The sequence below is a fragment of the Equus caballus genome, chromosome 3 (assembly GCF_041296265.1).
Source record: "Equus caballus isolate H_3958 breed thoroughbred chromosome 3, TB-T2T, whole genome shotgun sequence".
In the NCBI taxonomy this organism is placed as follows: domain Eukaryota; kingdom Metazoa; phylum Chordata; class Mammalia; order Perissodactyla; family Equidae; genus Equus; species Equus caballus.
Genome location: NC_091686.1, coordinates 119,692,049 through 119,705,743, shown reverse-complemented (window position 1 = coordinate 119,705,743; position 13,695 = coordinate 119,692,049). Strand labels below are relative to the sequence as shown.

The 13,695-nt window shown below is 53.1% G+C and overlaps 1 protein-coding gene across 7 annotated transcripts in view; it reads right to left on the bottom strand.

The window, feature by feature from the left end:
- EVC (EvC ciliary complex subunit 1) overlaps positions 1-13,695 on the bottom strand; it is an 87,032-nt gene that overhangs the window by 68,558 nt on the left and 4,779 nt on the right. For all 7 annotated transcript variants that reach the window (XR_011437241.1, XR_011437238.1, XR_011437239.1 and 4 more), the window contains exons 2-5: positions 11,731-11,856; positions 5,737-5,820; positions 3,151-3,383; positions 1,658-1,742 (exon numbers count right to left, since the gene is read on the bottom strand). Coding sequence is in view for 3 of the 7 variants with exons in the window: in XM_023638373.2 (XP_023494141.2) it covers positions 1,658-1,742; positions 3,151-3,383; positions 5,737-5,820; positions 11,731-11,856 (528 nt within the window). In the remaining 4 variants the exon portion in view is untranslated. The remainder of the gene's footprint in view (positions 1-1,657; positions 1,743-3,150; positions 3,384-5,736; positions 5,821-11,730; positions 11,857-13,695) is intronic.

Below are 13,695 nucleotides of genomic sequence, written 5' to 3'. Positions count from 1 at the left end.
ATGTCACTCGTAAGCAGGATGGGGCTCCGAGCACAGAAACAATCGACCCTCCAGCCAGCACAGAGCCTTTGTGAAAACCGCCAGGGCTACCTGCCCCTAAGTGGCCCAGGTGTGGCCACATGAAAGCAGGCTGCAGTGGCAGGTGGGCAGTGACTCGCGTCCATGGGCCTTTGCAGGGGTGGTGGGGGTGGGAGGCTGCAGAACAGGCTCTATTTCTGGAATCCTAGTATGACTTATGGCTGCAAACATCAGCTCCTGGCGACAAGGCCCACCCTGCTCACTCAGGGCCCACATTTCTTTTTGCTGCATCCTCAACAACATTCTTGTCTTTCTCCAGTTTATAAGGAAGCGCCTCATGGGCGCATCTGTCTGTGTCCCTGCTTCCACCTCTCTGTCACTCTCTCCATCTCCACTCTCGCTTTCTCTTTCCAACAGCCTCTCTCCTCCCTCCTCACTGCAGCTCTCACGCCTCCTTCAATAATTCAGAGAACGTGCAGCAGGGAGAAACAGCTCCTCTCTTTAACCCTGTGCCCTTGACGCCAGGCTAACCCCAGAGGGGCTCCGTGGCTACAGTGGGCCTCGTCTGACTTCCTGTAGCTCCCGTCCAGTGCAGATTGCTCACTCAGAGACCACGTGCATCTGGGGGAGACTAGTCCTGTTTGCCTGACACCGAAGGCTCTGACTTCTCCTTCATGACTCAGAGAACACATGCCTAGAAAAAGGTACAAAATGGGGGCCAGCCTCGTGGCCTAGTGGTTAAGTTTGGCGTGCTCCACTTCAGTGGCCTGGGTTCAGTTCCCAGGCGCAGACCTACACCACTCATTGGTGGCCATGCTGTGGCGGCAACCCACATACAAAATAAAGGAAGTTAGCTCAGGGCAAATCTTCCTCAGCAAAACGAAACAAAACAAAAAGCTACTATGTCCCATCTCGGCTCCAACTTAGATCCTTATGACTTTGGGCGAGTCCTCCTCTCTCTGCCTCAGTTTCCTCACCTGTAAGGTGGAGATAATAATGGCGCCCACCTCTCCAGGCTGTGAGGTTTAAAGGGAACTACCTGTGTAACACCCCCAGGGCCTAGCACACAGTAAGCGCTCCAGAAAGTTAGTGCTCATAAATACAGCCACGTGCCACATAACATTTCAGTCAACGACGGACCGCACATATGACCGTGGTCCCATAAGATTAGTACCACATAGCCCAGGTGTGTAGTGGGCTACACCGTCTAGGTTTGTCTAAGTCACACTCTACGATGTTCGCACAACGACAAAATTGCCTAATGACGCGTTTCTCAGACAGTGTCCCCGTCGTCAAGTGAGGCATGACTGTATCACTCTCACTATCATCTTCCTTTAAGAACACTGATCTCTTTGAAACCTCTGCATCTTCTCCCTCAGGAGGCATGCCTTGCCAGCAGCCCCTCCTTTTTCTGCTCAACCCCACAGCTCTGGTTACAGTGAAGCCCATGCCCCGTCAGCAGCCACGAATTGCTTCTCCATTTTGTGGTCGGATGCCCAATGCCGCCCTCCCTTCCAGTTGTGGCGGCTCCAAGGTGGCCGAGACCCGGTCCCCGAGGGTCTCCAGGACTCAGTGCACAGGGAGCCTCGTCTCCCAGTCCCCTCCCAGGAACAAGAGGGAAGCTCGCCTCGCCACCTACCATGTGCTTCTCCTGCCTCAGCGCCGCATCCACGCGCAGCAGCTCTCTCAAGTGCAGGCTGTAGACGCACAAGTCGAGGTCCACACTGAAAATCGAGGGAGAAACAGCAGGGACTGTTAGAGGACTCGAAGTGGGGAGAGTGACAGCGTATAGCCACACCCCTGCTCAGTACAAGCTGCCGTGCGTCCTGGCTCCGGATTCTAGATTCTGCACCCGCAGAGATTCCTAACGACCCCCTAAGATTTAGAAGAGGACTCAAAGGAGCTATTTGAAACCCACTCGTGACCGGAAGGGAACGGTCGCTGGGACATCAAGGACAAAACACAGGAGCAGACAAAAGGTGAGAGGAAAATGACACTTCCTCCCCAGACATTTTCATTTCTAGTGTGACTGTCACCTTTCCTCAGTGCCACCACGGAGACATTCTCCCGCCCATTTTACAGATGAGGAAACTGAGTCAGAAACTCGACAGCCACATGGTCACAGGGCAGATAGGCGGCAGGGTGTAAATAAAGGCCTATGACCTTTTCTCCCACCAAGGAAGATGCATTTTAAAGGACTATAGTCCCACCCACACTGTCACGAGGCCACCAGTCTGGAAGCTCACACACAGCCCTTCCGAGGCAGCCGGGCCGAGCCAAGAAGGCTCCTGTCCAACCACGTCCCCCTTTCCTAGGCCACCCCCAGGGTCCACACCAAGCTCAGGTTCTGGGCCACTCCTCCTACAGCCCTGAGCCGAGGCTGTGCCTGGGTCATCTCACCCAGGGGCCCTCGGACTCACTGACCCGCAGAGCAGAGAGAGGCCTGAGGACCAATGCAGGAACCTGCTGCCCGAGTCTCTTGAGCACCCACTGTGTGCCAGGCCCTGCTCTGGGCTGCGCAGTTGGGTGATTTAGAGTGAGGGCTTTGGAGATAAGGTGGTGAGGTCAAACCCAGCTCCATCACTCACCTGCTGTGTGACTTTGGGCAAGTCATCAGCCTCTCTGTGTCTCAATATCCTTCATAAAATGGGAATAATAACAGCCCCTACCACATAGTGTTGTTAGGAGGAATTAATTCATTGATTGATTAATATTGACTCATCACTGAGCCTGTCCCAGGCTTCCACGGAGCAATAGGCATGGACACCGTACTGAACAAGACAGACCTGGTCCTCGTGCTCATGTGATAATTAATCCCTGCAAAGGGCTTAGCCCTCTGCCCAGTACACAGAAGGCACTCAATCAGTGCGAGCTCCCGCTGTGCAATGCACAGGGCACGTCGATGATTAAACAGGGCGCCCCTGAGGTCTCTCCCCAGGGCTCAAGCCTGACTCCATAAGCCCACTCTGGCCCTAATCACAGAGTACGTGACAGAGGGATATGGGGCTCCAGCCGTGACACTGGGATGCTGTGTGTCTGTGGCTGAGTCACTTAACCTCTCTGGGCCTCTGTTTTCTCTTCTGATAATGAACGGCCCATTGGTCTGCATCCGCCATCCAGCCCCCTCCTCACCTCTCACAGGTCAGCGCCTCGGGGAAGCTGTTTGTCTGGAGGAACGTGCGGCTGAGGAACCTGTCGTCGCTGGTGGCCGAGTGGATGCTGGACGAGGAGCTGCAGTCATCCTTCTCGGCCTGGCTCAGGCTCCCCAGGCTGCTGGAAGGGGCGGCCTCCACCGGCTGGTTTGGCAAAACAGCCTGCTTTAAGTTTTCGTGCAGAGACGGGTTGGAGGAGCCGTCGGCCAAAGGCTGGGGAGGCGGGAGAGAAAGCACACTTAGCCCACATGACCTGTCACGACTTTATTTCAGCCATTCCACCAGCGATATGGGATGGCAGCTCCAGGAAGGTCTGGCCGCGGCAGAGTGGGGAGGGCTGTGAGCGGACATGGTCATGGTGACACCTATGGCCCAGGGACCCGCGTCACAACTCTTGTCCCCTCCCTTGTCCCCAGGAGGCCAGCCGCTCTGCACAGGCTCCTACGCCTCAGCTATCAGCCTGGATCTGTTCCCCACTGGCCTACCTGCACCCCGCACTCGGCTGCCAGCTCTGGCCTCCTCCACGGCAGCCTGCCTGCCCTGCCCCACCTCTCGTTGCTGTCTAGACCCCCGGCCTGCTCCATCCACTAACCTGCTGACCACACAGCTCTTCTCCACCCTCCTGCCCCAAGGCCTTCGAGGTGGCTCCTCTCTGCCCTAGGACAGGCTCACAGCTCCTTATCCAGGAACTCAAGCCCCACACACTGCCATGACCACACGAGGTCACAGCCTAGTGCCTAGGACAGCCGGAGGGCTCAGCAAAGGTCAGCCACCACCTCTGTCCAGCCTCATCTCCCGCTGCCCCGGGATGTGCGTGGCCAAGCAGCACTGAGCCGGCTGCCAGTGCCAAACCCGCCTGGTCCTCCACACTCCTGGGCCTTTCTGGACTCTGGTCGCCCTGCCTGAAACACCCCTGACTCCCCGTCTGCTGGCTGGAGCAGCCCTCCCTCCAGACACAGACCCTGGAGTCTTCCTTCCCTGGCACCCGGGCTCAGCCCACGCCGGGTTCCAGGGGCCCTTGGTCATTTCTGTCTTGCCTGTTACCACGCACTGTCCTGAAATCTCCGCCTACACTGGGAGGGCCTCCAGGGTGCAGATAATCTGCAGTGCCCGCCACAGAGCTTGCCCAGCAGTGGTGGTAAATGATGAATAAATGCCCCTGGTCTGGGAGTTTTGCCCCTTCATCCACCCACCGGGCAGCTCAGTGGAGGAGGGTGTTCCCCATGTGTGTTCCGGGGAACAGCTCCACGAACTATCACCCGTTACTGCGCACCATAAGGGTTCCACAGAAAAACTAATTTGGGAAAGTCTGTGTTAAACAAGGCGGAATCGTTTCTTTGGTGCAGGAATTCTCAGAGCCTTCAATATGCTCTGGCTGTCTTCAAAAGCAAGTAATAATTTAATAAGTCGAACATGTATTGTTACGCCATGGATCCCTCAAAACAACTGGGTGAGGCAGGAGGGCCTGTGACCCCCATTTCATGGATGAAGAAACTGAGGCCCTGGGAAACCAGGACAGGGCCAAGAGTACAGGGCAGAGACGGGAGTTAGGACCGAGTCTGTGTGACCCCCGGGGCCCAGCCTCTCTGCTGCCGGGAGAGCAGGAGCGTGCTCCCCGACTGACTTGCCCAGGGAACTCTTTTCCTCACAGAGCATCTCACAGGCCGAGGGCTCTGGGAAGCACATGAATATGCCGCTCTCTGCAAAACTCTTGGCCACGGGTGCAAACACCTGGCTTCCGGTGGGAGGCCTGCAGCCAGGTGAGTGGGTCTGACTCTGGCCCTGCCACTTCCTGCAGTGTGACCAGTCACAGGTCCTTAGCCTCTCCAGGCCTCAGTTTCCTCACGTGTGCAGTGGAGATAACAATACAGTCACGTGCCGTATAACGACATTTCGGCCAGCGACAGACGGCACAGCCAATGGTGGTCCATAGATTAGCACTGCAGCCTCAGCGTGCAGTGGGCTGTGCCATCTAGGTCTGCGTAAGTGCACTCTGATGTTCACACAAGGACAAAATCACCTAATGCTGCATCTCTCAGAGTGCATCCCTGGTCTGTAAGTGACGCACGACTGTGTGATTTATCTTACAGGAATACTGCAGGCTGCAACACCTAATGCACCAGAAATGCTTAGCCTAACGCCAGCCCCACGTAAGTGTTGAGAAAGTGTCAGCTGCTGGCATTGGTCCTGGGGCCTGCGAGTGCGGATCAGCGTTAGTAACTGTGCCGGTGTCAGTATTCGCATTAGTGTTAAAAGAGCAGGGCGGAAGCTGCCCCAAGGTGCCATCACCTGGTGTCTCTGGGACACCATGGGACACCACAGACCACAGGAACTCCTCACGCTGTTGCAGCTCGCACATACCCCATCCCCGGCACAGCTGTCACAACACGGATTAACCCTAAAGTTCTGCTCAGTTACAAAGCCTCAAAGTTACCCCTAATACAATGAGCTGCCATAAAACCCTCAGCTAGGACCAAACCCCGACACTGAATCCCGCTATTTCTGCCCTCATCTCTAGTCCATTACTGCACAATCGCATTTCTAAGACGGAGCTCAGGACCCTCACCCGGAACTTCTGATTGATGGGGTAGACGACTTTCGCCTTCAGTGCAAATGCCGTGATGTTGCTGTTGAAAGACGGCCCACATTCCTGGGAAGGAAAGAGAACAAATGGCACGTTCCATAAAATGAAGGATAAACCACCAAGAGTTTCTAAAATGCCAGACCCCATTTCTAATAGTGGCCTCGGGAAGGGACCATAACAGACACATTTAGATCCAAGTAAGTGTTCACTTGCTAGAGGGATGGGTGGATGGATGGATGAATGGGTAGATGGTTGGTGAATGGACAGACAGATGAATGAACAGATTGATGGACAGATGGACACATGGGTGGATGAATGCATAGACAGATGAATGGACAGATAGATGCATAAGTAGGAGGATAGGTGGATGGATGGATGGATGGATGGATGGATGGCTGATGGATAGATGGATGGATAATGGATAGATGGATGGACGGACGGGGATGGATGGAGGTACAGATGGGTGGAGAGATGGATGGATAGATGTGTCAAAAGAGAACAGCACATTCTTCACTAATTCCAAGTCTTTAGCTTTGGAAGAAATAAGGATTTAAATAACATAACAGTAATTAACAAGAGTTTTCCTAAAAATCATGAACACCTCTTAGTGGAAAAAGAAAACACAGAATAATTTTAGCATCCTCAGGGGTATAAACACTTACACGTGGCAACAGTCACACAGGACTTTGGGTCAGACCCTTAAACAAAAAGAAGTGGTTGGGCCAGTTTGTAACCTCTCTGAGCCTCAGTCTTCCCAGACAGTCACAGACGCACATCCGCTCCCAGGACGGCGCAGATGAAGCACCCAGCAGAGCGGCTGGAACAGAAGGGAGCAAAGCAGCGGGCAGCTGTAAGCAGTGGTGTAAGGAGCTGCTGTAAACCCTGCTCAGGAGCCACCTCCTCCGGGAAGCCCGCCCTGACCGTAGCTGGACAGACTTATTCATCCCTGCTCTCCACCCCCACATCCTCCCTGTGTCTCTTTCCTGGTAGGGTCGCCCCTTGGCATGTGGTGAAGTCAGTGCTGAATAGACGCTTTGGAAACAACCAGCCAGTGGATGAAGGCCGGCCGGCAGACAAGTCAGGCGCTGGCACTCCGGACCGTGTGCAATCTCTGCTCAACAGTCCGGAACGGGCGGACAGGCAAAAACTGCATCCGCATCTATTTCAACGCTTTTCAGCCAAATCTTGAAGAACGAGCATAGGACATCTTGTCACAGGGAATACAGAAGGACCGAGCACTTCTTTATAATGTGGGCTGTTAAGACAGCACCTGACTAAGCTGGCAAGGTGGCCCACATAGGTCTCCAAGGAGGTTTCACCGTGATGCCCTTCTGAGCAGGGAGGGAGGGCGAGGGCCCGGGTTCTTATCATTTCTATCTATGGCTTATGATTTGAAAAAACAGATGACAAGACTGGGGGAAGACTCCCAACACATGCTACCTCCTGAAGTTTCCAAGGACCCTGCCACAGAGGTTGCTGTCTCAATGCCCTAGATGGGAAAGATGACACAGAGAGGTTAAGCTGTGTGCCTGAGGTCACACAGCTAATAAACGCCAGAACTGGGATTTGAATTCAGATTCCCTGGCTCCAGAGTCCCTCCTCTTTAGCTGACACCCTTCAGTCTCCTTCAACATGATACCAATAAGAACAAGAGTGTGAGCCACGAAATTAAAGGGAAGTGGGGGTTCAGGAGACAGCCCTGGGCATGGCTTCACTAAGCCCCGGGGACACAAGTCAGACCCTGAGGCGCTTTGTCACTCCCACACCCCAACCCACCACGTCCAATCAACCAAAATCTCATCAACTTCACCTCCTAAATGTCTCTCACAACCACAGCCCAGGCCCAAGCCGCCACCACAGTGACCCTGAAGGGTGTGCCAGCCTCCTAGCAGGCTCCCCATCTGTGTGCCAGGCACTTAATGCACATTGGCTCATTTAATTATCACATGACCGTCAGTGTGGGGAGGCTGGTGCTACTATGATCACCCCATTTTATGGAGAAGCAGAGGGAGGCTCAGAGGTCCACACCTTTCAAACCATTCTCCACAGGGCAACGAAGTGAGCTTCTAAACATGCAGCCCCTATCACTGCCTGGCTTAAACCCTTCCTGGCTGTCCTTTGATCCAAGGGAGCAGAGCACGGCCTGCCCCCAGCCCCCAGCATCCTGTCCCACTCTCTGCTGGAAGCTGTGTCGGTACAAGAGCAAGGAGTGGCAGTCAGACTAGGACAGCTGACTTCAGAACTGGTTATATAATTTGTGGGCCCAGTGCCGAATGAAGATGGGGGTCGGGGGGGGGAGTCTTGTTAAAAAAATGGTTAAGAATTTCAAGACAGCAGAGTCCAGAAACCAGGGTTGGGGCTCGACTGCGCACGGGGCCTGTGTGACTGCACTGGCCACGTGCCTGTGAAGCGGGCCTTGGCTGATGTCCGGATGGAGGCATACCTGCTCAAGGAGAGATGCTAAAGCAGAAAGGGCACTGTGCATCCTTAAACCTCTTACAGAGTGAGAAGAAAGAACAGAGTGAAAGGCGTGAAGGCACAGCCGCCGCCTTCCAGGGGCTCACCTTCAAAAGAGGAGACACAAAACAAAATTGTGCTTAATGTGAAAAATGTAATTATAAGAAGGAAGGACGTAGGTGCTGTGGTCCGCCTGAGATGTTTGGCAGCAGAGTCTGGGCACGTGCATTAACAACACAATCCCAGCAACAGCTTTCCTCCAGCCACGGGGGAACCTCTGGACGCGGTGGCTTTTCCATCCCACCCACCTGCAGACTGCACTCCCCACAGGGGCAGACCCGATGACGGTCACGGCGTTTGTCGGGGGAGGAGCGAGCTAGAAGCACTTGGCAAAGGGAATCAAGGAGTGAACAGGCTTCTGCTACCTGAACAGGATCCATCGTTTTTAGTTTTTTAGAGCTATTCTTCTTTTTTTATTTTTGAGGAGGATTAGCCCTGAGCTAACATCTGCTGCCAATCCTCCTCTTTTTGCTGAGGAAGACTGGTCCTGAGCTAACATCGGTGCCCATCTTCCTCTACTTTATACGTGTGATGCCTGCCACAGCACGGCTTGACAATCTGTGCATAGGTTCACACCCGGGATCCGAACCAGTGAACCCCGGGCTGCCGAAGCGGGAAGTGTGAACTTAACTGCTGCGCCACTGGGCCGGCCCCTACAGCTCTTCTTCTTAAGTTCATACGTCCTCCAAATTCTGATAATCTCCCCAACCGTAGCAATACAATTATTCAGAAAATTGGTTGTAGTGAAAATTTACAATATAAAACTTCTTCAGCTGAAGCAATGCAATTATTCAGAAAATTAGTTAAAGCGTAATTGTAGGAAAAGAAAAGCCATTTCACTCACCGACACAGAGGTGTTCTTTCAGCAAACACACAAATGCGTCCATAAAGGAGACACCGCCCCGCCCTCCTCCAAAGCAGGATGGGACGGAGAGCTCCAAGGCTGCGGAACAGCACGCCTCAGAGCCTGCTGGAATCTTCCGTTTGTTTTTGGCTGACATGAGCTATTTATCAAAACAGAGTTCACGCAAGGAGTGGCACAAGCCACAAATGCCTTGGTTTTCTGTGCCTTCGAGGTTGTCGGAGTTACAGCTCAACCTGGCCTGTTGAAATCAGCCCTGCCCATTGCCTGACCAGCTCAGGCTGCAGATGGCAGGGCGTTGCGGCACGCTGATTCACCGGAACGGGCAGATCTTTAACTTAGCCCTTGGCAATTATTAGCTCGAAAATGGGCATCGGGTAGGCATAGCCAAATAGTTAACAGGTAAAACATTACTAGGTAGAAAAAACGAGTTGGCCTTCTGGGGAGGTCGAAGGGCTAGGCTCCGCTGCACACATCAGCTGAGCAGGAATGTTCACAGAGTTAACACATGGTGACCCCGGGGGCCCAGCATCGTTACTGTCACCATAAAGCTGAGAGACCCGAAGTTCAGACATGTTATGCTTCTTGCCCAACATCACACAGCAAACAGGTGGCAGAGCTGAGACTGGGTTCTGGGATTCTGGACCTTTGTGACTGGCTCCTTTCAGCTGGCACAATATTTTCCAGGTTCATCCACGTTGCTGCATGTGTCAGGGCTTCATTCCTTTTTATGGCTGAATAGTACTTCACTGTATGGATGGACCACATTTTGTCCAGTTGTCCGTCAGCTGACGGATGTTTGGGGTGTTTCCACCTTTTGGCTATTGTGAATAGTGCTGCTAGGAACATCTGTGCACAAGTTTTTGCATGGACATATGTTTTCATTTCTGTGAGCAGGGTTTTAATAACACGAAGGGAAGGGGACAGAGGGATAGAGAGAGACAGATGAGGGAAAGAGACAGAAACAGACAGAGAGACTCCACACACCCCTAGGCACACCCACACTGTCACACAGATTCACACAGAGGCCCACAGAGACGCACGCGGAGAGACACAAAAACGAGAGACGGACATACAGGGAGACGCACTGATACACACACACACGGAGACACAAGCACCTAGAAACAGAGAGGCGGGGAGCACAAGCTAGAGACACACAGCCACATCGGCAAATGCCGATTCACTGTAGCGAGCCCTGCTCCTGGATCAGCCGGGAGCTCTCTCCCCAGCTCCAGGCCCGGGTCAGCCTGGGAGGGCAGCGAACCCTTCCACAGGGTCCTGCCGGGGTGGGCGAGGGAAGCTGTCTCCAGAAGCCTCAGGAAGTGCCCACAGAGGGGGACCCTCTAAAACTGACTTTTCAGCTTAACTAGAAGCTTCACCCCAGTGATTTCAAACTTTTGGGTGAAATTTGTTTTAAAACACTGGTGGGCGGAGGCGGCTGACCATGACCGTGAGTGTCGGGGCAGCAGGGTGTGGGGGAAGCGGCCCTCCCCAGGCAGGGGCCACACAGACCCAAAGCTCCTCTGGGACTCGGCAGAGGGACCATCTCCCTGAGCCTCCGGGAGGCACATCTGGAAGAGGTGGGATGGGACACTCCTCGCTGGGGAAATGGGATCTGAGTAAGGTCCACCTCAAGGGGCTGCTGAGAGAATTGCACGAGATCACCCCGCTGTGGGTTCACATCACTTGAAAACCACCTGTGTGAAAACGTCTGGCCCTCAGCAGGGGCTAGAAAGAAACTTCCTTCAGTCTCTCCCCTTTTCCCAGGATCTCTCTCTCTTTCTGCTTACCTACCTAAATACCTATATTTACCTTTGGGCAATTGAGGCTGAATGACTGGAGTCTGCGGTACTTTCTGAGGACCAGGAATTGACTAGAAATATCCCACCTGTGGGAGAAACGCCCCTCCATCCAGGAGCTCAGGCTGGACGGAGTGGGGGCCAGGGAGGAAGAAGAGGGAGATTCCATCTTTTAACATCTCCATCAGGCCCAGAACTCCTGCTCCTAGCTATCTACTTAATACTTACTTAAAATAAAATGAAATGAAAACAAATAAACAAGCAAACCTATATGCAAACATTCACAGAAGCTTTATTCAGAGAAGCCAGACACTGGAAACAACCCATACGGTGGCAAGTCTGCAGGAGGGACTGAGCAAGTCAAGAGGACGGATCATTGCTATGTGCAACCACACGGATAAATCTCAAACGCATTATGCCGAGGGAATGCAGGCACAAGAAAGCACGGGATTCCGCTGATAGAAAGTTCTAGAACAGCAAAACCAATCATGGAGATGGAAAGCACAACAGAGGCGACCTCTAGAAGGGGTGGGGGGGGTGGGATTAACTAGAAAGGGGCACTAGAGAGCGTTTGGGGTGACAGAACGTTCTCGAGTGGGGTCTCTGTTACAGGGGTGTATACACTTGTCAAAACTCACCAAACTGTAAACTCAAAATTTGTGCATTTTATTGTGTCTAAATCATACCTCAGAAAAAGAAGCCCACTGGGACACGGGATCTGTCTGACATTCGTGCTGCTAGGCGGGACAGACGACACCCAACGTCACCTCAGCAAACCCACCCAAACACACAGCTTACGTCCACAGCCTCCTCGTCCTTTGAGGTCTGTGCGTCTCTCTTCCTCCTCCTGGGCGGGGAGCCGGTTTCCGAGGGGGTCTGGACGTTAGACTCCAAGTTCCTGAGCAGACTTTGAGCGTCATCTTTCTAAAGTTCAAAGAAGGGAGGGAACACACTGAGACGGCAGCCTAGTGCCCTGTGACTCTGGCCATCACCTCCCCGCCAGCAGTCCCGTGTGCCATCTCGGGGCCCCTGCCTGGCCCTGAGCGTGCAGTGCCCTGCCCCCCACTCCCGCCTGGGGTCGGCCACACACCCTTCAAGACTGTGCAGGCGCCACCCTCCTGAGAAGCCCCAGAATTAGCTGATTTGTAGCCCCGAAATCAATGCTCGTGGTGCTTTTATGGTCACTCCTGGACGTGGGCAGAACGGTGAAACGCTCAAACTGCCTGACGTGCAGTTTCCCACCGGGATTGAACTGGGCGAGGCTTCGCCTTCCGTTTTAGCTCTCCTACTGCAAACAAGCAGCCTTTCCCCATTCTACTGAGAGCCTTTTCCGCCCCCACCCTGCATTTTTGTGCTTTTTTGTTTGCGATTTCACTGTTTGAAATGGCTGAGAGCTCTCTAGTGTCCCCAGGCACAAGAAGGCGGTGATGCGCCTCACGGAGAAAACACGTGCATCAGATAAGCTTCCTGCAGGCCTGAGTTATGGCACCAACAAATTAACAATACATATTAACTACCGTGTCTTTAAGCAGAAACACACAGAACACAAGGTCAGGTGTCGATCGGTTAATGAACACGCCGTGACCAGAGCCCTGCAGAAATCCGGCCGAGCGTTCCCCCAGGAGCAGCGAGTCAGTGTTTGCTAATTGCGTGTTTGAGGTGACTTTACAGAACATAACGACTGACTGTATTTAAAATCCTGCGATGCCAGAGACCCCCCTCCAGTCCTCTTTGATCACCGGCTGCTCTTGGATCTAATCTTTGAACCGAAGAAAGATCGCAGTTTGTCACTCAGTCTGCAACTGTTACGGAGCATCTACAAAGCTTCAGGCCTTATTCTTGTCACTGGGACCAGAGTAATGAACAAAATTAACAAATTCCCCACCTTCATAGAATTTACCTTCCAGTGACAGGAGAGAGACGTAAACAAACGAAGAAGCAAACGTGCAGTATGTCAGAGGTGATGAGTGTTATAGAGGAAATAACAGAGGATGGGGAATGGAGAGCGATGGAGTGGAAGGCCTCCTGGGCAAGGTGGCATTTGAGAAAAAACTTGAAGGACCTGAGAGAGCAAGCCATTCAGATATCTCAGGGACGAGAATTCCAGGGAGAGGGCACAGCAAGTGCAAAGGCCCAGAGGCAGGAGGATGCTCAGCATATCCAGGGAAGCCTATGTGGCAGGAGCAGCCTGGGGTGGGGTAGAGGGGGGCAGACGATGAAGCCAGAGATTTGGAGGTTGTCTCTTGAGCAGTCATAGTGACCAGGACAAAAACCTCATCCACCCCATGGGGGAGCATCAGGTATTTTGCTCTGCAGTTACAAATGACCAGGAGGCCAAGGGTCAGCAGCCACTTGAGGACAGACTCTCATAGGAAAGAAAACCCCAAAACCAGCAAAGGGGTGGGGGAGGGGGGAGGAAGAAAACACAAACAAATAAACAATTGTAACATCCTCAGAGAGATAAGAGGAGATACTGCACTCACAAAATAAGAACAGCATAGGATAAACATAGAACATTCTTTTTTTAAAGATTGGCACCTGAGCTAACAACTGTTGCCAATCTTCTTTTTTTTCGCTTTTTCTCCCCAAATCCCCCAGTACATAGTTGTATATTTTTAGTTGTGAATCTTTCTAGTTGTGCCATGTGGGATGCTGCCTCAACGTGGCCTGACAAGTGGTGCCATGTCCGCACCCAGGATTCGAACCGGTGAAACCCTGGGCCGCCAAAGCAGAGCGCGTGATCTTAACCACTCGGCCACGAGG